This window comes from Micromys minutus, assembly GCF_963924665.1.
Source record: "Micromys minutus genome assembly, chromosome: 25".
NCBI lineage: Eukaryota > Metazoa > Chordata > Mammalia > Rodentia > Muridae > Micromys > Micromys minutus.
Window position 1 is genome coordinate 24,688,536 of NC_137960.1, and position 24,118 is coordinate 24,712,653.

Here is a 24,118-nt window from a genome sequence, read left to right on the forward strand (position 1 = left end):
TGTATTAGAATAGCAAGGTGCCAGTGTGAAAGGTGCCAGTCCCCACCCACACTAGGCTCACATCTTCATGATAGCTCATGGACAGCGCCAGCCAGCATCAGGAGCTTCGCTTTGCGTTTTCTGCTCCTAATAATTCAGTTACTGAATTTAAGGCAAGTTGCTTAAGAGAGGTCTTGTGTTTTGCTCTCTGACCAGAAGCAAAGACAGTTGGGTGGCCCTGAGCTACCCCACTGAAAGGTGAAATGGTTCTGCCCCCACTGACTTGGCTTGGAGCCCCCGCCCCCATCATAACGGTGACAGCTTGACGAGGGCATAGGGGATGAGCTTGAGATTTTTATAAGCAAGTGGGCCTTTGATTCTCTCTCACTTCCTCTCTCCTTGGAAGAGCCTTTATAGAGGAGTTCTGGGAAAGAGAAGAAATACAAAACCAGCCAGTACAATGACTAACCAGGAGACCAAGCCATCCCAGTACAAAACCCACCTGTTCAAATGAACACAGTGGCCCAGTCAGTGACCTGCCACTTCTGCAGGTAATCTTGAGAGCAACAGGGTAGCATGTTGATACAAGAGCCCAGCAGTTTGCAAGTGTCACATTATTCAAGGGGCAGGCAAATTCAGAATGTGTAAACTGTGACAAACTTCCTAGGCTCACACAAGATGCCATCGATGTAGAATATAAAATTTCAATATCCAAAGCTTTTATAAAACACCAGGAACACTACAGGTTTTACTGGGATTGTAAGTGTTACAGTTTGTCCTGTAGTCAGTGTGAATGGTAATCTACTTTATCTTCTATGAGCTTTCATGTCCTTTGATAATGTACTTCTTGGCCTTTACTAAACATTAATCTTTTTATAATCAAGGTTTCAGATTTCAGCAATATCTCATGTATATTAAGCTTGGGTGAGGTCTGATATTTTGAACTGGTATGCAAAATTTATGAAATTATAATGCTAAATTGATATGGTTGCACAGGTTTGCAATCCCAGAGCTGGGCAGGTGGACAGTCAGCTGAACTCTTCAAACACGAGACCCTCTCTCATAAAGCTAGCTGGATGGAGCAAAGTTGACTTTTGGTCTCTACATGTACACACAAATCTGCTCAAATGCGTACACATACACTCATAAATACACATAAAGGGCACAATGGTAATACTTAATAAATCTAGGCCACATAGCTATCAGATACCCAAACTCAATACTTTTAAAAATTAAAAAATATTTTTTAAGATTATAATTTAATTACCATATTTCTTCTTTCCTTTCCTCCCTCCAAATTCTCTCATATGCCCCTCCCCAATTTCCTTCAAATTCACAGCATCTGTTTTCAATAATTGCTATCACACACATATATGTATATACATATATATTCCTAAATATAATCCGTTTAGCCCATATGTTACTTGTATGTATGTTTTCAGGGCTGACCTTTTGGCACTGGACAACCAATTGGTGTGCTCTTCTGGGGAATAGCCACCTGCCCTGCTCCAGCTCCCCTCAGCTGCCGCTGGTCCTTTCTATAGGCTTGAGGCCTTGTGGGCTTTCCCCATTCAGTCTGGCATGTCCCCGGTGCCACCCTTTAAACTCAATACTATCGAGTAATTACAATTATCAGCTGTTTCTAACCCAAACAGACCTTCTAAATTGACTGCAACTTATGTTACTTTTCTTCTTAAACCATGTTCACAAAAGCTTTCAGGTCCTCTTGCTAGCAGGTTGAGCTAATCACAGCAACAGAAAGAAAGCCAACGCTATCGAACAGTGAGCACAGTACCTCAGATACTATTCTCACTGCAAATTAATTATGTCACCCAATCCTAATGAGTTCACAGAAGGGGCAGCTTGGCAAGTGACAGCCTTCAGGCCATGTCTAACCAACTCACTGTCTTCCTTTTCCTTAGGTTTCTAGCTAAGCCTTAAATACTATTTGTTCTTTAAAGCAAAACCAAACTTTCTCTAAGTCCAACCTGGTTTACACAGTGATACCCTATCCCTATGGCAAAGTAAAAAAAAAAAAAAGGCTATCCCCTGTACAACACATAGCTCTAAATGTCCTTAAAAAAAGTGCTGTTTTGAGAGCGCTTAGACTTCTAAAACCCTGTACTAGATGTCCAAGCTAATATATGAGGCATTAACTTTGCAAAAACAACATACGCAGGCAGCCTATGTTTAACTCCCACACGAAGCTCAATACCTAGCATAGTCCCTTTCTGAAAGCACATAAGATGAATATTTCAAGTTAATAGACCATATGCTTGAGGTCTGTCACAACTATTCCTGCTGTGCTTCCAGCTCCGGATGAGCGTGCTGTGCCATACAACTTCTTATCAACAATGAAATCTGAATGTTCTAAATCTTCTCATGTTCCTCCTCCCCCTTAGAAAAACGTACAAACCGTTCTCTGTTTTGTGGGCCATAAAGAATCAGGGAGTTGGCTGTAGTTGGTCTGCTCTATAGGAACAGTACTGCAGATGATCAAAATAAGTAACTTGCTTCCAGTGTGACAATGAAAATGAGCCAGCAGGTGTAAGACAGGCCATGGAAGACTGTTTCCTCATTTAGGGATATTATGTTGATTCCTTTGAGAACAATTATATTTTCCGGTGCCTTCATACACTCCGACTGTAGTGGCTATTCCTGGTTGTCAATTTGACTATATCTGGAATGAACCATAATCCAGAATTGGGAGGCTCACCTGTGACCCTGATCTTGAGGCACATAGGTCATGAATCTTAGGATTCTAAGACAAGGAGATCTCTGAGCTTATGGTCATCTGGGACAGTACACAAGTATTCTTAGTCACCTTCTCAATCTGAAACTCGTCAGCTCATTTCAAATGTTTTAATTTGGGGGCTTTGGATAGTCTGTGCTCCAAGATTATTTTAAACAGTTCTAAAACTAAGACTCACACAGATTTAGATCCTCTGGGAATCCTGGGATATAGTATGTGTGAATTTATGTGAAGTCATGACAAAACAAAGCTGAAATTGGAATGGCTGGAGAAGAGCCGAAGACAGAAACCCAAGCAACAGAAACCTATTGCCTTTGCCCTTCACCTCAGGCAGAGGCAGTGTATTTTATTTTGCTGAATCAACATCCTTGCTAATGAGCAGATGAAAGTGAAGCCAGTTTCCACCCTATGGGTGACAAAGCTCTTTCTCCTTAGGCCAGAGCTTGGTGTCCCGGGCAGTGGCTCTGACACACCTGAGCCAGGTAACCCTGGGAACTCACTTCTCAGGGCCTGTTTCCTCAATGGTAACAGGTGACGTCAGGTCTTTGTTGTTTATTTTTGAGCCAGAGTGTCACTGTGTACTTGTGGCTACCCTAGAGCATCCCCCTCCTACGTGTGTGTGTGTGTGTGTGAGAGGGGTTGGGACCAGGTAGATTGAGACAGTTTTTCTATGTATCCCTGGCTGTCCTGAAACCTGCTTTGTAGTTCAAGCTGGCCTGGAACTCAGAGATCATCTGCCTCCCAAGTGCTGGGATCAAAGGCAAGCTCCAATGCCAACTGGCTTGAAACAGAACTCTACTGCCTTTATCCTGCACCTCACACAGGAGCAGCATATTTTATTTTGCTGACTCAACATCCTTCCTAATGAATTCTTGCTAATGAGCAAGTGAAAGTGAAGCCAGTTTCCAGTTAGAGCTCATTTCACTGCATCAGAATTCTCCTCTCCGATTCTCATAAGAAAAGCACTGGTTCGTTCTTCCAGCTTCCCATGAAAATGAGAAGGGTACTTGGTGTACTGCACTCCCAGTTATTCAGTTCTTGTAGGGCATCTTCTGGTAATGAAGGGGGCGGGGGCTCGGTGGCAGAGTGCATGTGCTGAGTGCAAAAAGCCTTGCATTCATTTCCCACCATCATAAAAACAAATAAGCCACAGCAAACGGCTTCAGAGTTAAATGCTGGAGTGTATGAAGGCACCGGAAAATATAATTGTTCTCAAAGGAATCAACATAATGTCCCTAAATGAGAAAACAGTCTTCCATGGCCTGTCTTAAACCTGTTGGTTCATTTTCATTCTACACTGGAAGCAAGTTATATTCTTTAACATCGGTGATAGAATGAGACTTTTATTTGGATGGTAATTGCTTTACAGGCATAAAAATGTTTTGCTGTCATAAAAATATGGGAAAATATTTGCAAGTGTCTTTCTTCTGCATACAATCATGCTAGGCTTTCTCCCTTCCCATGTCAAAAAACAAGCTGCCAAAGCAAGTTTAAAAGGATCCAAAGTTTGGTTTAGACAGCTCCGTGGTTAAAGGTGCTGCTGGTTACTAAGCCTGGCCATGAGTTTGATCCCCAGGACCCACATGGTGGAAAGTGAGAACTAACTCCCTAAAGTTATCTTTTGGTATGTACACCCTCATTAAACAAACAAACAAACAAACAAATATTTTAAAAAAGGATATACCTCTAAAGTTCAATAAAATTAGTGACAAGCTTGGTATACCTTATAAAATTCTTTGGATGCAGAAAGTAACTATGAACATATAAGACCCTATTGGGAAATAAAGGACCATTTGAGGTACAATGAGATACATCCTTCTGATCCCAACACTCATAGTTATTTGGAAATGTTCTTTTCTAGAACTTTTTGTGCATTTTTCACATACAGGAAACTCAGGGGACCAAGAGGCACAATGAACACAGTTGGGCGACAACCACTGAAAGGCAGGAGATTCCGCAGTACAGAGAGCGTCATCGTCCGCAGGTAAACATGCCTCATGCAGGCTTGCTAAGAGGCGTGGGCTCGTGTGGAAGAATGGAGGTGAGACAGAGGGACACGAAGCCCGGTGAGGGTGTGTTACTCAGCTCTCCACACCACACAGCCAGGGCGCACCACTTAACCCACCCTCAAACCCAGTTTGTGCAGCAGAATCGGCTCAACAGAGCGGAGAAGACGGTGCAACTTTGCACCAGATACATTTGTGGTTCGGATGCATCCTGTACACACAGCCCACTGATGGTCTTATCTGGTATTTTCTGTGCACTGGGGTTCTGAATGTAGTTCACAAGCAGTCAAATAGGGGATTATCCACTCACAGTGTCACACTGACATCCAAACACTGCAGATTCTGGAGCATTCTCGAGTACAGCTCATAGATTCAGGATGTTCAGCCATTACTGGTTTATGTATTGGATTGGTTTTTAGTCCTTTTTACTTCTTTGTGTGGCTTCGAGCTGCTGCCCCGTGGTCTTTCCCATCAATATAAAGTATATCCTTTGACTTTCTTGTGTAGGACAGTCTACTAGCAATAAGCTACTGGAGCTTCAGTTATCTAGCTATGTCTGAACTCTAATGGCTCACATGCTATCCACCACAAGTGTCCGCCTGGGCATATCCAGGGCTGATTACTGTCAGGCTCCTGTTAATGAGTTATATTTTCTTTTTGGTTAGTATGGCCGGGAACTTCATGAAAGTTAAGTATTTTTATGACACTAAGGAAAAGACAATCAGATTCTCTCCTCCCTGCAGTTCAGCTGCTGTTAAAAACTGCAGCCATCAGTCCTCAGTGACTTCCCCAAAGTCTGTAGCGAAATTACATGTTTGTCATGTCCTTCTGCAGTTTCTGTTCTACTTAAATGCTGGAGACAAAAGAATGGGAAAGTGCTGAGTAAGTCAGAACGCACAAAGCAAACATTTGAGAGCCAAGTCTTCACTGGCTACCTCCTCCTTTCCCTCTCAGGTAATCAGCCAGGCTGTCAGGGCTGCTGCGAGCTGGACTGTAGGTCACAGAAACACCAAGTCTTGTCCTCTTATAAGTAGTTGTTCGAAGAAAGCGTCTGAGGCTTGGGAGCACCCTCCTCACAGAATTTCCTAAAGGCATCCTTAATCCTTTTCTTGGATGCTGTGGTGGTTTGAATACACTTGGCCCAGGGAGTGGTACTATTTGGAGATGTGGCCTTGTTTGAGTAGGTGTGACCTTTTTTGGAAGAAGTGTGTTACTTTGGGCATGGGCTTTGAAGCTCCTCTCAGTGCAGAAGAGTTAGTCTTAGAGGGGCCTTCAGAAGAAGATGTAGAGCTCTCAGCAACTCCTGCCCCATGCCTGCCTGGACACTATATTTTCCTGCCCTGATAATGGACTGAACCTCTGAACCTGTAAGGCAACCCCAATTAAATGTGGTTCTTATAAGAGTTGTCTTGGTCATGGTGTCTCTTTACAGCAGTAAAACCCTAAGATATTTCCACATGCTGTTTATCTTGGCTAGTTCCCCTAAATGTAGATTTTAGAAGTTGAGCCTGATTCCAAGCATTTAGCGGTCAAATGGTGATTTTAATTATTGCCATGAACACTAATTACGAGGTCCAGAGAAGGGAGCAGTTGCAGCCATAACAATTATCCCAAACCTGCTTCCCGCTATGGCGACTTACGTTCTGGCTGCTTCTCATTGGGTGTTATGGAGCGCACGAAGTCCTGCGGAGTCATGAACACTTCGGTTTCACCAGGTTCGTTGATTACTTTCAAGGTGGCAAAATATCGGAAGATTTTGTCTGGTGTGGAGTAGGCTCGGATCCGATTCTCATACTCCATCACCTGAAATGAGAAAGTCAGAGAGTGTCATTGCATTGAGCTGTGCGCAGGGCCATCCATTCACTTACAGCATTTTTCTTATTTTTGAAATTTTTGATTATTTCTCTGTAGTTGGATTTTTTTGTATTAAATAAGCTTAATCTCAAATTAAAAAAAAATGTCTTTCTTACAAGATATCATTCACACCCTAGTTGAAGAAAGGTTCACAGAGCTTTGTTAGAGCTCTTTAAAAAAATAATTTTCTAGTTACTAAAGGCTAGAAAAACTTAGAAACACCATTAAAAGAATCCAAAAGCCACGCTAACAGGCACACAGTAGCCTGTAGGTTCTTGAACAACGAGTTTTAAAAAGGGATTTACTTTCTGTGGAATTGCCTGAATACTAACAGACTTGAAATTTTACAAGTCTGCATGGTTAGCAGCCAAACTGGGGAAATAACATGGAAAATAAGAATGTGTATCCTGGAAGCTCAGTTGTTAGTAGGTCTGAGGCACTTCGATGATACTCCTAGGCAAACTCCCAGCAACCTTTACATGCAGCCTATGGAGAAAGAAACACAGGGCAGCAGTGTTTGTATAGGTGACAATCAAGCATCATGCCATTTGACTCAAAGTCTGTCATGTCACTGTGACAGCTCACTTTCTACAGAGCACACTAAATCCTACAGTATTTTGTTTTATGTAGGGCTCTAGTATTGAATGGTTTTTGACAACTTCTCCTCCTCCTCATCCTCCTCCTATTATTATTATTATTATTATTATTATTATTTTGAGACAGGGCTTTGAGTATGGCAGCTGGCCTCAAACTCTCTCAGTAGATGAGAAAGACCTTGAACTTCGGGTCCTTTGGCCTCCAACTCCCAAATGCAGGCATCACAGTGAACACCACCATGCCTAGTACAAAGCTCCAGGGAGCATTCTCACGGCCAAGTGGATACAGAATATGACACCAAGTGAGTGATATCCCCAGTCCCCATACCTGAGTTTTATAAGCTGAGGTAGCCAATACTAACCAGTATCTTGTAAAAATGTGTCCATGCAATAAAACCCAAAACTCCTTAGTTCTGTGTCCATAAAGCAAGTGATAATTTAAAATTATCAATATGTTAAACATGTCAACCCTGAAGAGAGACTCTGAGGTCACTGGCAGCAGCTGCTTAACAGTGTCTTCGTTCTACAACCAGATGTGGCTTTAGCAAATGACAACACACTGCCAACTTAGGACACCACATGACAGGACTTTGGCAATAACTTGAATTAAAAATCTGAGATTTTAGAAAGCCGAAGAGATGGTTCTGAGGTTAAGAGCACTGGGTGTTCTTCCAGATAACTAGGGTTCAATTCCCGGCACTCCCAACATGGCCTTCACCCCTCTATAACTCCAGTTCCAGGGGATCTAATGCCCTCTTCTTTTTTTTTTTTAAGGTTTATTTATTTATCACATATAAGTACACTGTAGCTGTTTTCAGACACAGAAGAGGGCATCTGATCCTATTACAGATGGTTGTGAGCCACCATGTGGTTGCTGGGAATTGAACTCGGGACCTCTGGAAGAGCAGTTAGTGCTTCTAACCACTGAGCCATCTCTTCAGTGCCCCTGATGCCCTCTTCTATGAACATGGTGTGCACACAATCAGTCAAACACTCATACAGATAAAATAAATTTCAAAAAAACATCTCAAATCTGAGATTTCACTGTGGAGAGCATAAGAAAGATGCAATCCCTGCGCAGCCTTGAGGCTTGTAGTGGGTCTCAAAGCAAAGGGGTTGAACTTTAGACTACATCTATTTGCTGGCAATATTGGCTAGAGAAGAAGTAGTCTTTCTATGGCCCATTTCTATTTGTTGTGCTCTCTCTAAAGACAGAAGTAAAAGAAGAGGAGAGAAGGAAGAGAGAGAAGAGAGAGCAGGGTTTGGAACGTTTAGGGCAAAAGGCTTTTGTGACCTAAAATCAGCCATATTCAAGGTAGAAGAATAAGGTCAAAGTCAGGGATTTCAGCTCTCTAGACTGTTGCAACCATAATACAGAAGACTATTAATTTGACCACAATCTGAGTCTACACATTCTGGTACAGTATCTTTTGTTTGTTTGTTTGTTTGTTTGTTTTTCTTTAAGGCAGGCAGGGTCCAATGCTATATTCCTGGTCAGCTTTGAACTCAGAGATCTGCATCCCTGAGTGATAAAGGGCTACATCACCATCCAGCTGCTGTTAATTATGAACCAATAGCAAGCTCTGTGTGGTTACATGTTGCATCTGAAACAACAGGAGATGTAGTAAAGCTGCACACCGGCATAAACATGGTGGTGGCTCAGCACACACATTTAGTATAAACATGGTAGTGGCTCAGCACATACGTTTAGTATAAACATGATGGTGGTTCAGCACACACATTATCAACATGGTGGTGACTCAGCACACACATTTAATATAAACATGATGGTGGCTCAGCACACACATTATAAACATGATGGTGGCTCAGCACACACATTATAAACATGGTGGTGGCTCAGCACACACATTATAAACACGATGGTGGCTCAGCACACACATTATAAACATGGTAGTGGCTCAGCACACACATTATAAACATGGTGGAGGCTCAGCACACACATTTAGTATAAACATGGTGGTGGCTCAGCACATACATGCTGCCTTTCCTAGCTTAGCATCGTGTTCTGGAGGCCATTCCACACTTTCTGCCTCTTCCTTCTAGTGACTCGAGGATTTCATCAAGTCACTGCAGAAGGAAGTCAGGACACAGACTCCAAGAGAGCAGAGCTACCCTGAGGGACTGGGGGATGTTCAAAGATTTACTAAGGAAATGGTAATAATTCATCCTGTCATTTATCAATTTTTCTTAAGCATCTCTATGTTAAGACGCATCTTCCATAAAACTGCTGTGTATAACTGGATCAAACTCAGGAGTTATTTTTCCGTGAACTACACCAATGGTTAGCCAGAAAGGACTTATAACCAAACAGATCAGGGATGGTTTCCCCATAGAAATACTCAAACTAACAAATGAAATAAATAAATTCATGGTGAGTCCTGGAGGTGGAGGCAGAAGGATCAAAAACTGAAGGTTACCCTCAGCACAGGGAGCTAGAAGCAGCCCAGGATAGATGCCCGGTTAAAAAAGGGAAAAGAAGGATGGGGAAGAAAAGAAATTGCATCTATAACAACAACAACATCATCATCATCATCATAATTTTGCAATCCCAATGGATGAAAAGATCTAGATTTTGACCATCCATAGCTAAAAGGAAAAATAATGGGCTGGAGAGATGGCTCTATGGTTAAGTGCACTTCCTGCTCTTTCAGAGAGCCCAGGTTCCATTCCCACCAACTTCGTGCTAGCTTACAACTGTAACTCAATTTCCAGGGACCTGGTACTCTCTTGTGGCCTCCACAGGCAATGCACATATGTGGCACATGTACATATAGGCAGGCAGACACTCATACACATAGAAATAAATTTAAATACACATAAAAGTAAATGTAAAAAGGAAGAAGAGGAGGAGAAGGGGAAGAGGTGGGGGAGGGGAAAGAGGAAGAGGAGGGGGAAGAGGAGGAGAAGAACAGGAAATAGTTCTTCTATTTCCGCCACCACCAGTGTAGCTACAGGGACCACAGCCAAGTCTGATCAAACCTCAGAGTCCAATCACTAAGACTTGATGGCAGGAACTGAATGGCACTTAAAGTGAGTGCCAAAAGAATCCAACCACAGAAACTGACATTAAACAGCCTGAAGCCTGCCCCCAGACACTGAGGGAACTGAAAGACTCATCATTAGGTTGGGGAAATAGTGAGATTACAGAGTTCATGCCTGGCCCTAAGTTCAGTCCTCGGCATCTACGTGGGGGTTGGTGGAGGGGAGTGGACATTACAACAGCAAGCTGAAAGTATTCTGGTGATGAGCAATTGATTCAGGTGAGAGAAGCAGACGGGCTCACTCTCCCACTGCCCATTACAGTGAGAGGAAGCCAAGGGAAGGAAAGGCTCCTTCATTCTGCTGCTGCAGGATCAAAAAGCCAACGAAATCCTGAGTTTTGACTGGCCTGCACACTCGCTTCCAAACGCCTCCATTCTAGTTGCAGCATACGGAACTCTCCCATCCAAGAAGCTGAAAATGCCTGGTCACGAGGTCGTCCCTCTAGGCCCTGTGCTGTCAAATAACTACCTAGCTGTGTAAAATGGCTGACAAGCAGACACCAGAAACTCAGCAAGGGAAAGCACATCAACACTGGCCTAGCCTGAGGAGAAAGCTGCCAGTGATGGGATGTCCCCACCAAGAGGCTGTGTCCTGAGTGGGGTGGAAACCATTCCTGCCTCAGGGAACAGGGGAACTTCGCTCAGCTGCACGTGACCCAGATGCCCCTGAACCTGTTGACTTCTACCTGCCTGTGGCATGGACTAGGGTTTCCCTAAGGCTTCCTAGAGGACAAGGCCAGGCTGGGACATCTGGTCCGTGGTAAAACTTATACTATCCTCACCTTCACAGAGGTTAACGCTGAAGACAGTAACTAGACAGCTACCGGGAATCATAGTGGCAGCTAGTGACAAGCTACCTGTCCCTGGGAAGGCAATGACCCAGGTCCAAAATTGATGGCTCACATTGCCAGTCTGGAAATGCAAAGTCTAAACGGGTATGCTGCTGAGTTTTCTACACTTTCCCCCAAAGGAAAGGAAGCAATTATTATAAAGCTGTTAGGGGCATGAGATACATATAATCTTAGCATTCAGGAAGTAGAAGCAGGAGGCTCATTGAAAAAAAAAAAGGCCAAGTAAAACACACATAAAAAATCCAATCCATTTGCAGCACCCTGCGTCTATATTTTGTTTCGTAGAAAAGCAGTTTAAACAAAATGCAGACATCACATGTGAAAAGCAGAAGTAAGGGCGTGGATAAATGCTATACACGAGATTGTGGCCCAATAAGAAAGAACTTCGTTATAGTAAAACGAAACTTCTTAGAGATAAGGCTGCTTTATCTCACAGTCCGGCGACACATAAGAGTTCTTGAGAGACGTGGTCTCTTTAAAAAATGATGCAAAAAGCTCCTGAACTCAGAGGAGTAGAGATGTTTTTAAAAGCTTACAACTTTAAAAAAAAATGTAGTTTAGCACAAGGTATTTCTCTAAGTTCTCTATTTGTGTGTGTGTGTTCATATGGAGGGCTGGGGATGACTAGAGGAAGTTGGTCCTCTTCTTCCACCATTCTACCCATTTGGGTTTAGGTTCCAGAGGTCAAACTCAGGTCACCAGGCTTGGAGCCTGGCCTAGTCTTTTTTTTTTTTTTTTTTTTTTTTTTCTTTTAATAAGTGTTCAGTAAAATTTTTGGTTTTATTTATAAGATTTCATTTATACTCTTAGATATATTTGTATATACTTTATAATTTTGCTTTCATAGACTATATATTTTCTGTCTCCTTTAGGACATGGTTCTGATTCACTAGAAAAACTCTGTTCCTTACTTTTCTGTCTCTGAATCCAGAACGCTTCTTCTTCTTCTCCTCTGGACAAGGCTCGGTCGCAGCATCTGCAGTCCTTCCCTCATGGCTGGACACTTCCCCGTTGTCTTTGTTTTTCCCTTTATCTCCCGTGTCAGTCTTCTTACTGTTGACGCATGGTGGAGATTCTGCGTGAGCCCTGGTGGTGCAGAGAGAAGCCTAGATTAAGCACGAAGCTTCCTAACGTTGACAAGTACTCACACAGCTTAGCAGAGCTCCAATCGCTCTTGTTATGAATCCCATATGAAGAACCTCAAACAACGGAAAATACTCAGCACCCCCTTTGGTACACGTGCACACGAAGCAAAAGCAGCAGCCTGCTAAGTAAGATAAGTCAGGCACAAAGGGCGAATACCATACGACTGCATTTCCATGAGTTACAGAGCTTAAAGCTCAGGGCAGATGAGGGATGGTGCGTGGTTAGTTACGGGGTCTCAGGTTGTAATGGTCTGAACAACCCGACAGACAGGGGAGGGCAGAGAAATTGCTCTTCAGTGGGCTTATTGTTTCATGCTCATTCCCATTTCATGGGAATATCAGTTTAATAGCTTTGAGATTTATTTACTTTTATGTGTGTATTTTCCTGAATGTATGTCTGTGTATCGTGTGTGGTGTGTGTGTCTGTGTGTGTGCAGTGTCAGCAGAGGGCATTGGCACTGGAGTTTTAGATCGTTGTTAGTGGCCGTGTGGTTACTGAGAACTGAACCGGGGGTCTGGATCTGCCCTCAGCCTCTGTGCCAGCTTGCCAGCTCCAGGATATTGTCTCATGCTTACTCTCCGATGAGTTTATCACTTCATTCTTTTTATAAGTACACCCACCACTTCATTCTTTTGAGAGGAGAGAGCCCTAATTCACAAAAAGAATATATTTAATAAGACTAACATGTTTTTAGATGGTTAAAATGAGAAATGCTATGTACTGTTTACAGTAATAAAAAAATAGAAATATAATAAAAACAAGTAAAAACCAAGTAATAAAATCTCTCGCTCTGTATTTGTGTCTGTGTCTGTGTGCATATGTGTATATGTGTACATGTATGTGTTTGTATGAAATGTATGAGGAAATACAGAAGTGCAAGTATGCATGTGCCAGGCTACTGTGTGCTGGTCAGAGGACAACCTTGGGTATCACTGCTCTTCATCTTTCATGTTTGAACAGGGTCTCTGTTGTTTATGGCTATGAACATACTCTAGGATGGCTGGTCCATGAGTCTCTGGGGATCCTCTGGTCTGTTTCTCACCTCCCCGAAGACGGCAGATGCCCTTCCACATTTGGCTTTGGTGATCTCTTCAGGCTTGCATGACAAACACTTTACCCACTGACTGACTCCCTAGACCCACTGTCACTTTTATAAACCCTAAGCTGTCACGTGTGCCAGGTGTGGTGCTTACACCTGCCACCTCAGCGCTCACAGCACTTCCCAGAGCAGCCTGACCTACACAGCAGGTACCAGGCCAGCCAGGGCAACACAGTGAGATCCCGTCTCCGAACGAACCCCAAACCAGAACAGATCAAAACATCCCAAAGATGCTTCTCCATAACAGCGTATCCTTATTCTTTCAGGTTTGCCAGTGACTTTTACAAAAGAAACACAGACCGTGTATGACTGATGAAGGAACACCTACAAAAGTCCTCAGCTGTGCTCCCAAAGGGAGAGGGGGACGAAGAGGGAGGGGAGGAACGAGAGGAAAGTACGCTGCTCTTAGGACCTTTTTTTTTTCTCAGATTCTTGTTTACTGAAAAACAATATTTTTCATACACTATTATATTCTTTTGTTTATTTGTTTTGGTTTCCTGACACAAGTTCTCTCTACATAGCCCTGGCTGTCCTGGAACTCACTATGTAGACCAGGCTGGCCTGCAACTCAGAGAGATCTGCCTGCCTCTGCCTCCCAATTGTTGGGATTAAAGGTGTGTACAACCACACCCAGCTCGATGTAAACTGTTCCAATCTTGGTTTCCCCTTCCTCATCTCCTCCCAGGTCCCTCCCATCTCCTCCCAGGTCCTTCCCATCTCCTCCCAGGTCCTTCCCATCTCCTCCTAGGTCTTCTCTATCTCCTCCCAGGTCTTCTCCATCTCCTCCCAGGTCTCTATCTCCAGGTCCTTCCCATCTCCTCTCAGGTCTTCTCTATCTCCTCCCAGGTCAGCTCCATCTCCTCCCAGGTCCCTCCCATCTCCTCTCAGGTCTTCTCTATCTCCTCCCAGGTCCTTCCCATCTCCTCCCAGGTCTTCTCTATCTCCTCCCAGGTCAGCTCCATCTCCCACCTTCCAAATCTACACCTTTTTCTTTTGCTTTAGAAAACAGGCAAATAGAAAAATCCAAAACAAACAACAAAGAAAGAAGCAGAGAAACACTGACACAGAAACACAGACAAGCAGACACACACACACACCATAAAAACACAAAATTGGAAATCATTAATATACAAGCAAAAGCTTGGGCATGGGACTTGCCCTTAAGTGTGGCTTGTATAATCAGTGAAACTAAGTTTTCCTTTGTGCACAGTTGTCAAATGGAGATAGTGTCTGGGTTAAGTTTTCGAGACAGGAACTCTGCCCTCAAGAGTAGACCCACGGGCAAATCAGACGTGTGATTTGTTTCAATTAGTTTCCTATAGCACATTTTGAAACATTATTATGCTTAACTATCTTGTAGAATGTGGCCCCTCTTGATTTAGAACACCAAGGTTCTCACTGTATGTCACCGCGAACCCTGCATAGGTCACTGTGAACCCTGGCGTGCTAGTTCCGACCTTGTTCTGGTCTTTTTAAGTGAAGTCATGCTCAAGTAAAGACATGAAGGCAGCAGCCACCGCAAACACAATATGGGCACTGCAACAAAGGCAGCTACAAAGAAAGGCAAATTTAAGCGGGGAAGTAAAACAAGAAAGAAATGTGGTAACGGAGTGGCAACTGTGTGGGTGGATGCAGAAATGTCTCTCAGAATCTCTCAGGCTGATAACATGGCACCAACCTCGATGCTGCCAACCCTGATGGCTTCAGTTTATCAATACCCTTCAGCTCAAGCTCAGAGTGAGGAGAGAACCAACTCTAGCCAGTGTCCTCTCTGACTGCCAGACACCTCCACACACCAATTTCATACGCTGCAGATAGCACGCCCTCCCTACTCTCAGGTGCATTCTTATGCCCCTCACTCTGCTGTCAATCAACCACTACAAGTTTCTCTCCTACATTCGAATCCTTTTGCTTTGTTTTGGGACCTACTGAGTTTATCCAGGGCCATCTCTGTGGTCTCAGGCTTAGAGCCATCTGTCAGACTGATGGACTACCAGGAAGTAACAACTGAAGATGGTGGCTGCCATTTTCTTTCCTGTTGTTTTGAGACGGTTGGTTTTTCTAGTCCTGGCTGTCCTGGAATACTCTGTGAGAGAAGGCTGGTCTCAAACTCACAAGAGATTCGCCTGCCTCTGTCTCCCGAGTGCTGAGATTAAAGGTGTGCACCACCACATGGCTTGGGTCAGCCTTCTGAGTCTGAAAGGGGGATGCTTTCCACATTTTTTAAGTAGCTGGAAGTTATCAAAGCAATATTATTCAGTTTCCAGCACTCATGTCTGGGGCTCACAAGCACCTGTAACTCCAGCTCCAGGGGAGCCAACACCTTCTTCTGTCTCTGCCAGATTCCCTCACACATACCCCGACACACATACACAAACAGAAATCTTTTAATAAGAATTTAATTTTTAGTGGCAATTTAAATAGGCAATTCACTAAGGAAGCCAAAGAAATGGTCAAAAGTTCTGGGAAGAGGCTTGGCATCGTCAGCAGTTCGGGAAGCAGAGAGCAGAGCCAGCGAACCGTGCAGTGTGCTGAGCAGATAGTACAGAGTGAGCAGGGACAGGAGCCCTGCCCAGCCAGCCTGCTGGCGTCCTGCCGAGAACCCAGTGCAACATAGTTTGGGTTTTGTTTCAAATAATATATATTTTTTTATTACCCTTATTTACGTGTGGGGAGGCACCTACCACGGTGAGTGTGGAGGTCAGAGAAGAACTTGGGGAGCCGCACTTTCCCACTATGTGGGTCCCAAGGATCAAGCTCAGCTCACCTTGTCTGGTGACAGGAGCCTTTACCCTCTGAGCCATCCTGCTGTCCTGGTTTGGCAGTTTTGAATCAAATTTACATTTTCCTGGCAAATATATTCCTAGGTATTTAGTCAAAGGAAATGATGACTTACATATGAGCGGCAAGGTGGTGGCTTTTATCAAGGCAGATGGAGAAGTGGAAGTGAGCAACAGGTAAATGGGTAACAGTGCCGACCTCAGGAAAGGGTCCAAAAGACTATGTGACCCAAAAGACTGCAACTTCTCATGCAGATGGATACATTAGGCTAAGTTAAAGAGGACACAGCCAAGTACACATTGTTACTTTGCCACAATTTGTTTTAAAGACAGGCTGCCCTCAAACTGTCAATGTTCCTGCCTCTGTAATTCCTACGGCTGTGCCACCAACCCTCCTTTAAAAAATAATTTTTTATGATGGCACTTACGTCATATTTCAGAAATAAAAAATGATAGTGACAGAAATCAACTAACAGTTGCTTGGAATTGTGGGTGAGGTTAACTGGCATGGAACAAGCATGGGAGGACATTATGGGTTGGTAGAAATGCTTTATTTCTTGATTTGGGGGTAGTTATACAACTATATGCATTTGTTAATAATCATGGGACTATTTATTTTACAGGTGCACACTTTATTATACACTTATTCAGTAGAAATAACTTCTAAGATGTATAGTTTTGGAAAGCCAACCGTAAGGATAGCGACTGAAAGACAGGGTGGAAAAGACAGAAGTAACACAAAGTATGGCGGAGACAGAGAACTGAAGCCCGTGGCTTGTCACTTTCTCTGTCCTCTCCAAGGAAGGTTCAACAACCAGGCTGAACAGAAAACCGCCAGGTGATACAAGAGTACAGGGGTTGGTTTCCTGTGGCCACCGGAGTCTGAAGTTGCAGAAAACATCTGTGTTTTCATCGCGATGCAAACATATGGCAGGCAGAGCTTGATTAACTGTTTGATCTCTGCTGCTCTGGCAACTACCCGAAAAACCTTATTTCATAAACCAGTATCATCAATGCCAAATGATGCGGCAAAGACACTCTGATGGAAAACCAAGCCAGAAATAGCACTCACTTCTTCCACAGGAGACCAGTACTTGCAGTCACCGCGGATGCTCCCAGGAACGCCACCAACATGAGTCTTCGCTTGGTCTGTGCGGGCTGTGACGCTCCATGGTACCAGCGAGAGCCCACGGCTAGTTCCGCCAAAGCAGAAAGGGCGTTAAGACGGAACATCCTGTGGGCAAACGATAGAAACAGTACTCTTAGATGCTGCCGGTGGTGACAATAGTGATGACGGCGATGCTGGCTGTCACTTCACCAAACGCTGATGAAATACTGTCAGACGCCATACTTTTCTGCAGGTATTGACCTCAGAACAACTTCTGAGAACAAAGCTACTACTTGACTAATTACAAGCCAAAGGAATCTTTCAAAGTTAAGTCAGAAGACAGAAACCACGTGCTAATTTAAACAGAATTTTAATATAAATATTAAATATAAAATTCAGTTAACTGTAAGAGGAGCGGTAACCACACGAAGAGATGGCATCTCTAAGATGCAGCCATGGCTCCCAGGGCTGACAGAGAGCACCCAAAAGGGCCAGTTCAACTGGGGATGATTCCCAGATCTTATGGAGAAGACAAAACTATAGAAACTTGGGGAGTTTACATATCAGCAAAATGTACTAGAAAGCCATTTTGGGGGAATGCCAAGAAAAGCCACAAGAACTCAGGGCAGCAGAATCCGTTGGTAAGGCGCTCACTCTTCTTGGATCGGGGAAGCTATTGAATGTCCCACTGAGGTGTGACTGGCACAGAAACAACGTGAGAACACAGAATCAGAAGGGACAGCCCTCCCACTGCAGCCCCGCTCCTGGTGAGAAACAGGAAGTCTAAAGGGAGACAGTTCCAGGACTGCAAGGCAGATATAGTGCTGAAAAGGCAACTGAACTGCGCACATCACAGTTCCAGATGTGACTTGCGGGGGAAAGTCCACACTAGAAAGCAGTGGGGTCCAGAGCTTGAAGCTAGACAGTGCCACATTGTAGCTGAAAGTTGTTGCTATTTTGTGAGCTAATGCTGAGAGATGCTTCCATTAAAGTAAGGGAAGTTTGATTTGAATCTTTCTCACTCCCAGCCCTTGGAAAGCTTCCTCCCTACTAGATTCCTTTCATTTCATAGTTAAAATATCACTGAAGAAAAAAATCTTTCTTTAATGCAGTGGTTCTCAATCTTCCCAATGCTGCAGCCCCTTAATACAGTTCCTTGTGTTGTGGTGACCCTCAACCATTACATTATTTTTGTTGCTACTTTATAACTGTGATTTTGCTACTGTTATGAATCATAATGTAGATATCTATCTGATATGCAACCCCTGTTAAAAGTTCATTGGAGAACCCCTTGGGCTGAGAAACACTGCTTTAATGTTTTGTTTTGTATTGGGACTTCACCAAGATGGTGCCAAAATCGAAGACCCCGCCCTTCTCCATCACCAAAACAAAGGTTTTAAAGGCTGAGAAACTGCGCTGGAATCCACGGAGCAGAGCAGAGTGCATGGCGCCCACTGGCCTGGCAGCCGGAACCCTGGAAGCAGCCCACGTACTGTCTGAAGGGCACCTATACCATCAAGGTCCCTACAGATGTCAAGGACCTGACACAGCTGTGGCCAATGTCATCCTGATGCGCTCTAAAGAAGAAGACAGGAGGCCTGTGTCCCGGAGACTAATTCTAAATAGATGTTTTTTCATCATAAGACAGTCCCATCTGTGAACTCCACTGTCCTATTTTTTAATTTGGGATGTGCGTCTATCATGTTCCTCACTCTGACCAATGGAATGCAGAGGGTTCTGCAAAGTCCTTTCAGGACATGCTGCTGTTAGTCCTCCTCTGCGTCACCCAGAGATCATTCTGGAAGTAGACACTGGCCCTCCCACCTGGCTTCCACAAGAGTAGAGGTCTCAGCCTGAACAAAGCACTGTCAGCTCCAGCTGAGAAATGATGTCTGGCAGTGAGAGCCACAAGGACTGGGGGCTCTTCCTTGCCTCAGCCAAGAGCAAAGTCCAGAGCCAACAGCGTCACTGAGGCACTTTCACTGAAAAGGACCTGATGGCATCCATGCTGCCCGCCATGTGCGTCACTGCACAGATAGCACGGAGAAAAACAGGCAGAAGTCAGATGTGTGTCCCTTTTTCTTCCTCCGTGTGTCCCAGAAATTGAACTCAGGCTGTTAGGTTTGGTGGCAACGGTCTTTAACAGCTAAACCATCTTGCTGGCTTGCTGGAACATTTAAAAGTGATATTTCTAAAATGCTATCTGAAGAAGTCCAAATGAAGTATAAATGGGCCTGCAGTGCTCATGGTACTTTACAAACACAAAGAGCTCATCTAGTCCCAGAGCCCATGGTGATTTTTTAAAGCAATAGCTTAGTGGTGCATGTCTTTAATCCCAGCACTCTGGAGGCAGAGGCCAGCCTGGTCTACATAGTAAACGCCAGGCCAGTCAGGAAAATCCAACAAAACAAATCAGGACATACAGATAGAAAGAGTGCTGGGCAGCTCTGACAAACTCAGGGCCAGGGACATCCTGTCTCAAAAACAAAACAAAACAAAAACAACAAAACCCCACAACAACAACAAACCCACAACCAGACGGTAGATGGTGCCTAAAGAACGGCGCCAAGGCTGAGGCTGTCCTCTGGCCTCTACACACAGACACCACCACAGCAACAAAGACCAGAAATGCTCAGTCAGCTTCTACCTCACATCATAGTCAGCCTCAGATCAGCTCAAAATTCTGATGGAGGGCAGAAATGTCAGGGACATTCTCAAACCCTTAGGATCTTTTTAGACACTTTCATCAAGAGAATTAATGGAGAATGATTTCTTTCCTCTCTCAACAATGACCTGGAGGCCACACTTGGTCTTACCTTCTTCTCTCTCCAGGCAGATGTGGAGGAAGGCAGAGCCCTTAACCTTTGGTAAGGTAAGCATGGGAGTTACAGAACTATCCCTCTGCCCCAGCCTCCACCCAGTCTCCACCCTGCATGCTCCAATTTCCCAAAGCACAGCACACTGCTTTGTAATTTAAATTACCCTGGACTTGGCTCACATCTACCCAGGGCCATATATTTACCAACAGATCTGCTTCCCAACTCAGTTCTGAATTTCCTCTAACTTTTTCCCCTTTTCGTGGACACACAGGCACAGACGGGCTTGTACTACTTAACTATCTTCACATGTGAAACATCTGTATAGTATTAATTACACAGGTTCTTATTCCTAATATTTATGTATATTAAAAACCTCTAATTTGCTAAAATAACTGTATTTGGCTATTGGGCCTCATGTCGAATTCAGTCCCTGGGACTGAGGGAAGGTCCCAGGTCGAGTCCACTTTCAGTGTTGGAATTGTATCTGCTGTCCACATAGACAAAATGGGCACACACTTACTTTCTGTGACTTAAGTTTCAGTAACAGGACTCCAGCAGCCTCCCCAGCCCAGAGCTCAGCTTCATTCCTGCACATACACTAATAAAACCCAACAGAGAGGCCGGCCCTTGTATTTTCTCCTACCTGATAACTTCCAAATCTTTTTTTAATTTCCCAGATGTGCGCAAGTGTAGATAAGAACAGCTTTGCTCTGGCAGCAGCAGCAGCATGGAGCAGAAGAACACGTCTGGAGAGACTGGCCATCACCAGAAGGAAAGGTCCAGGGGAATCTCAACAGGACAAAAAGGAATGGGGCCAGCACGGGGCTGCAGGGCTGCTCTGACAGTCTGGGAGACTAGGTTAGCATTCAATTGAGAAGATCTTTGAGTGCCAAACTGAGAGTATTTACACACACACACACACACACACACACACACACACACACAGAGGGGGGGGGGAGAGACTATGGCTCCGACTGTGGAGGCCACAGCACAAGTCTCAAAGAACTAACCTTCAAAAAGCCAGACACCACCATGCACACCTGAAATCCCAGGGTTCCTCCTTCAAAACAGGAGGTGCAGGCAAAAGAATCCTTGGTTTCAGCAGAGGATCTAATTTAACCTTAGAGTCTGCTATCTCTTTGAAATGAACTCATTTTCCCCCATGTATAGATGACATACAGATGTTAATAAGCTGTCATTTTATTTTCTTTCCTTCGTTAATCTATTTTTCATTCCAATGAACCCAATTGAAGATCTTGGAGAAGCTAAAGAAATAATAGTTTTCCTTCCCCATGCATGCATTTAAAAAAGTAGTCAGCTGAAAACATTAAGTCGTGTGTATAGCTCCTTACACTTTTAGCAGCTTCGAGTCCCCAAGTCCACAAGCCTGATCTGGACTCGGGCACACAAGTCTACAGAATGAAACGCCTTGTCTCACAGAATGCCTGTCGTTGTTGGAATGGGATTTCACTGTGTTGCCCAGGCTGGCCTCAAACTTCTGGACTCAAGCAATGCTCCTGCCTCAGGCTGTCCAAGTAGCTGGAAGTACAGTCACTATCACTCCAGTCTAGCAGAGCTTCTGGAAGGCAAACCTGAGTTACTAGGAAGACAGCCCCCAGGAAATGCTTACAAATGGCAAACTGTAAAAGATGGGTTACAGAAAGGGAAAAGAAACTCCTTTTCTAGATCTTTTTATTGGATCTCTAAAATATTACTATATAGACATTCTGTTATATTTCAAATTTTTAAAAATCCTTCCCTGGTCTGGGAAGATTGCACAACAAATGTCTGTGCAAACCTTGGCCTGAGTCTGCTCCTCAGGATAATCCCATACAGGAAAAGAGCCACCTCCCCAAAGCTGTCATCTGACCCCCATATGCACCAGCCTGCACACGTTACTGATTTGCTGCCTCCCTCCTCCCCTCCCCCTGCCCCAGGGCTTACTCAGTGGATCATCTCAGCTGTCTCCTCCACCTAACACCACAGTGGTGAGACTTTCAGTCCTGCTCATCCACCCGACGCCACTGCTCTTACAGTTATCACAATGAATTTCACACGCTTATCAGGGTGATCTTCATATTGCCAAACCCTAGCTAATTTCTGTCCCGATCCAGCTTGATTTTTAATAAGCACTTGAAGAGATAATTATTCCTTCACTCAATATAGTCATAGACCACTTTGGGTCATGGTCTGACTGCATCTATGAATGGACACTCAGATGATTTAATCCCAGCACTTGGGAGGCAGAGGCAGGTGGATCTCTGAGTTCAAGGTAAGGCTGGTCTATATAGTGAGTTCCAGACTAGTCAGGGCTACATAGTGAGATTCTCTACCTCATTACATAGACAGACAGACAGACAGACAGACAGACCCACACACTATAGTTGACATGTGTAAGCTCATGTGCTCAGGCTGTCAAGGGCAATGACCCGTTGTTTCAGCCATTTCTCTGGGCCATTCTTTCAGGCAAGTGAAGTCATGCTTGGCCATAGGTGGCGGCGGCGGCGGCAGCAGCAGCAGCAGCAGCAGCAGCAGCAGCAGCAGCAGCAGCAGCAGCAGCAGCAGCAGCAGCAGCAGCAGCAGCAGCAGCACATTGAGTGGGTCTAACAACTGCTCTTTCCTACCTCCTTTTGATTTTCCTACTCTCTTTGCTAATGCCTACCTACTGTGCAGGCTGGTTTTATGTCAGCCTGACACAAATTTTAAAGACTCCAGGAAGGAGGAGCCACAACTGAGAAAAAGCCTCCATAAGATCAGGCTGTAAAGGATCTTCTTAGTGACTGATGGGGGAAGGTCCAGCCCACTGTGCCTGGTTCCATCCCTGGGCTGGTGGTTCTGGGTTCTATAAAAAAGCAGGGTGAACATGTTAGCATTCTGTCAAGCTCCACCCCACAGCTGGCACTGTAAGAGGAGCTGCTTGCCCCCTTCTTACCCTCTTGTCCTCTTGTTCTTACCCATTTGTCCCTTCTTTCCCTATTCCGTTTGCCCCTCTCTCTCCATGTGATCATGGCTGGCCTCTACTCCTCTTTTCTCCCCCCACATCTCTGCCTCTACTCCCCTCTTAACTCCCCTCCCCATGTCCTGAATAAACTCTGTTCTATACTATACCATAGTGTGGCTGGGGCTGGTCCGTCAGGGGAAAGGGATGCTTACCTCACATGGCTCTGCTGGAGGCACCCCCTTCTTCTACATCTCACCACACCTCTATAGAACTATAGACCATATTCTCCCTCTTTTTATCCTTTCATAAACACATCAGAGCAAGCCATGGGGAACACCCACTAATCTGTACCCCTCCACGACCTCAGCATCAGCCTCCAGGTTCCTGTCCTGACTCCCTCTGGTGATGAGCTGTCATGTGGAAGTGTGAGCCAAATAAACCCTTTCCCTCCAAACTTGCTTTTCTGCCATGGCATTTTACCATAGCGACAGAAACCCCAACAAAGACACCTCCTTACCAAAACTCTCCAAGGCTGTCTGAGGAGCCTTTCCTTCTCTTCCCTCATCCTCGACATCCTCCTCAAGTCCTACAGCTTGAAGTTGCACTTACATGATACTTCTCAAAAGGTCACCTCTCACCTCTGCTCCCACAAGGACACGGTTAAATTTAAGTTCCTACGGGCATCTCCAATTTAGTTTAGTCCAATCAGAAATACCAATTCTACCAATTTACTCCTCTCATCTCTAAAACCAAACATCTAGTTGCAGGAGTAAGTTACCCTTGGTATCTTCCCTCTTAAACTATCAGGCAGACTTCATCAGAAAATGCTTTGGACCCTCTTAACAAAACAACATAAATCCATATCATGTACTCCCCACGACAAGTACTGGATCAACAACTCTTAAAAGGTAAAGCAAAATCTGCAGCCTGAACCTAATTAGGTCAGCTGCTTGCTAAGAGCATGTGCACACAGACAGAAATAAAATCAACATTTTCCTGCTATTCAAGTGACACCTATATTGTCAAAGCATGGTATTTTAGAATCATCTGTCCACGGACATGCTCTAAAAGTGGAACAGAACACACAACCTACTAAAAGTTCTTCAGATAGAAGAACCATAGAAG

The 24,118-nt window shown here is 44.4% G+C and overlaps 1 protein-coding gene across 2 annotated transcripts in view; it reads right to left on the reverse strand.

Annotated features, from left to right (window-relative positions):
• MICU1 (mitochondrial calcium uptake 1) overlaps positions 1–24,118 on the reverse strand; it is a 136,335-nt gene that overhangs the window by 95,266 nt on the left and 16,951 nt on the right. For both annotated transcript variants that reach the window (XM_080937830.1, XM_080937829.1), the window contains exons 2-4: positions 17,198–17,359; positions 12,012–12,186; positions 6,378–6,540 (exon numbers count right to left, since the gene is read on the reverse strand). In XM_080937830.1, coding sequence (XP_080793956.1) covers positions 6,378–6,540; positions 12,012–12,186; positions 17,198–17,358 — 499 coding nt within the window. In that variant the 5' untranslated portion in view covers position 17,359. The remainder of the gene's footprint in view (positions 1–6,377; positions 6,541–12,011; positions 12,187–17,197; positions 17,360–24,118) is intronic.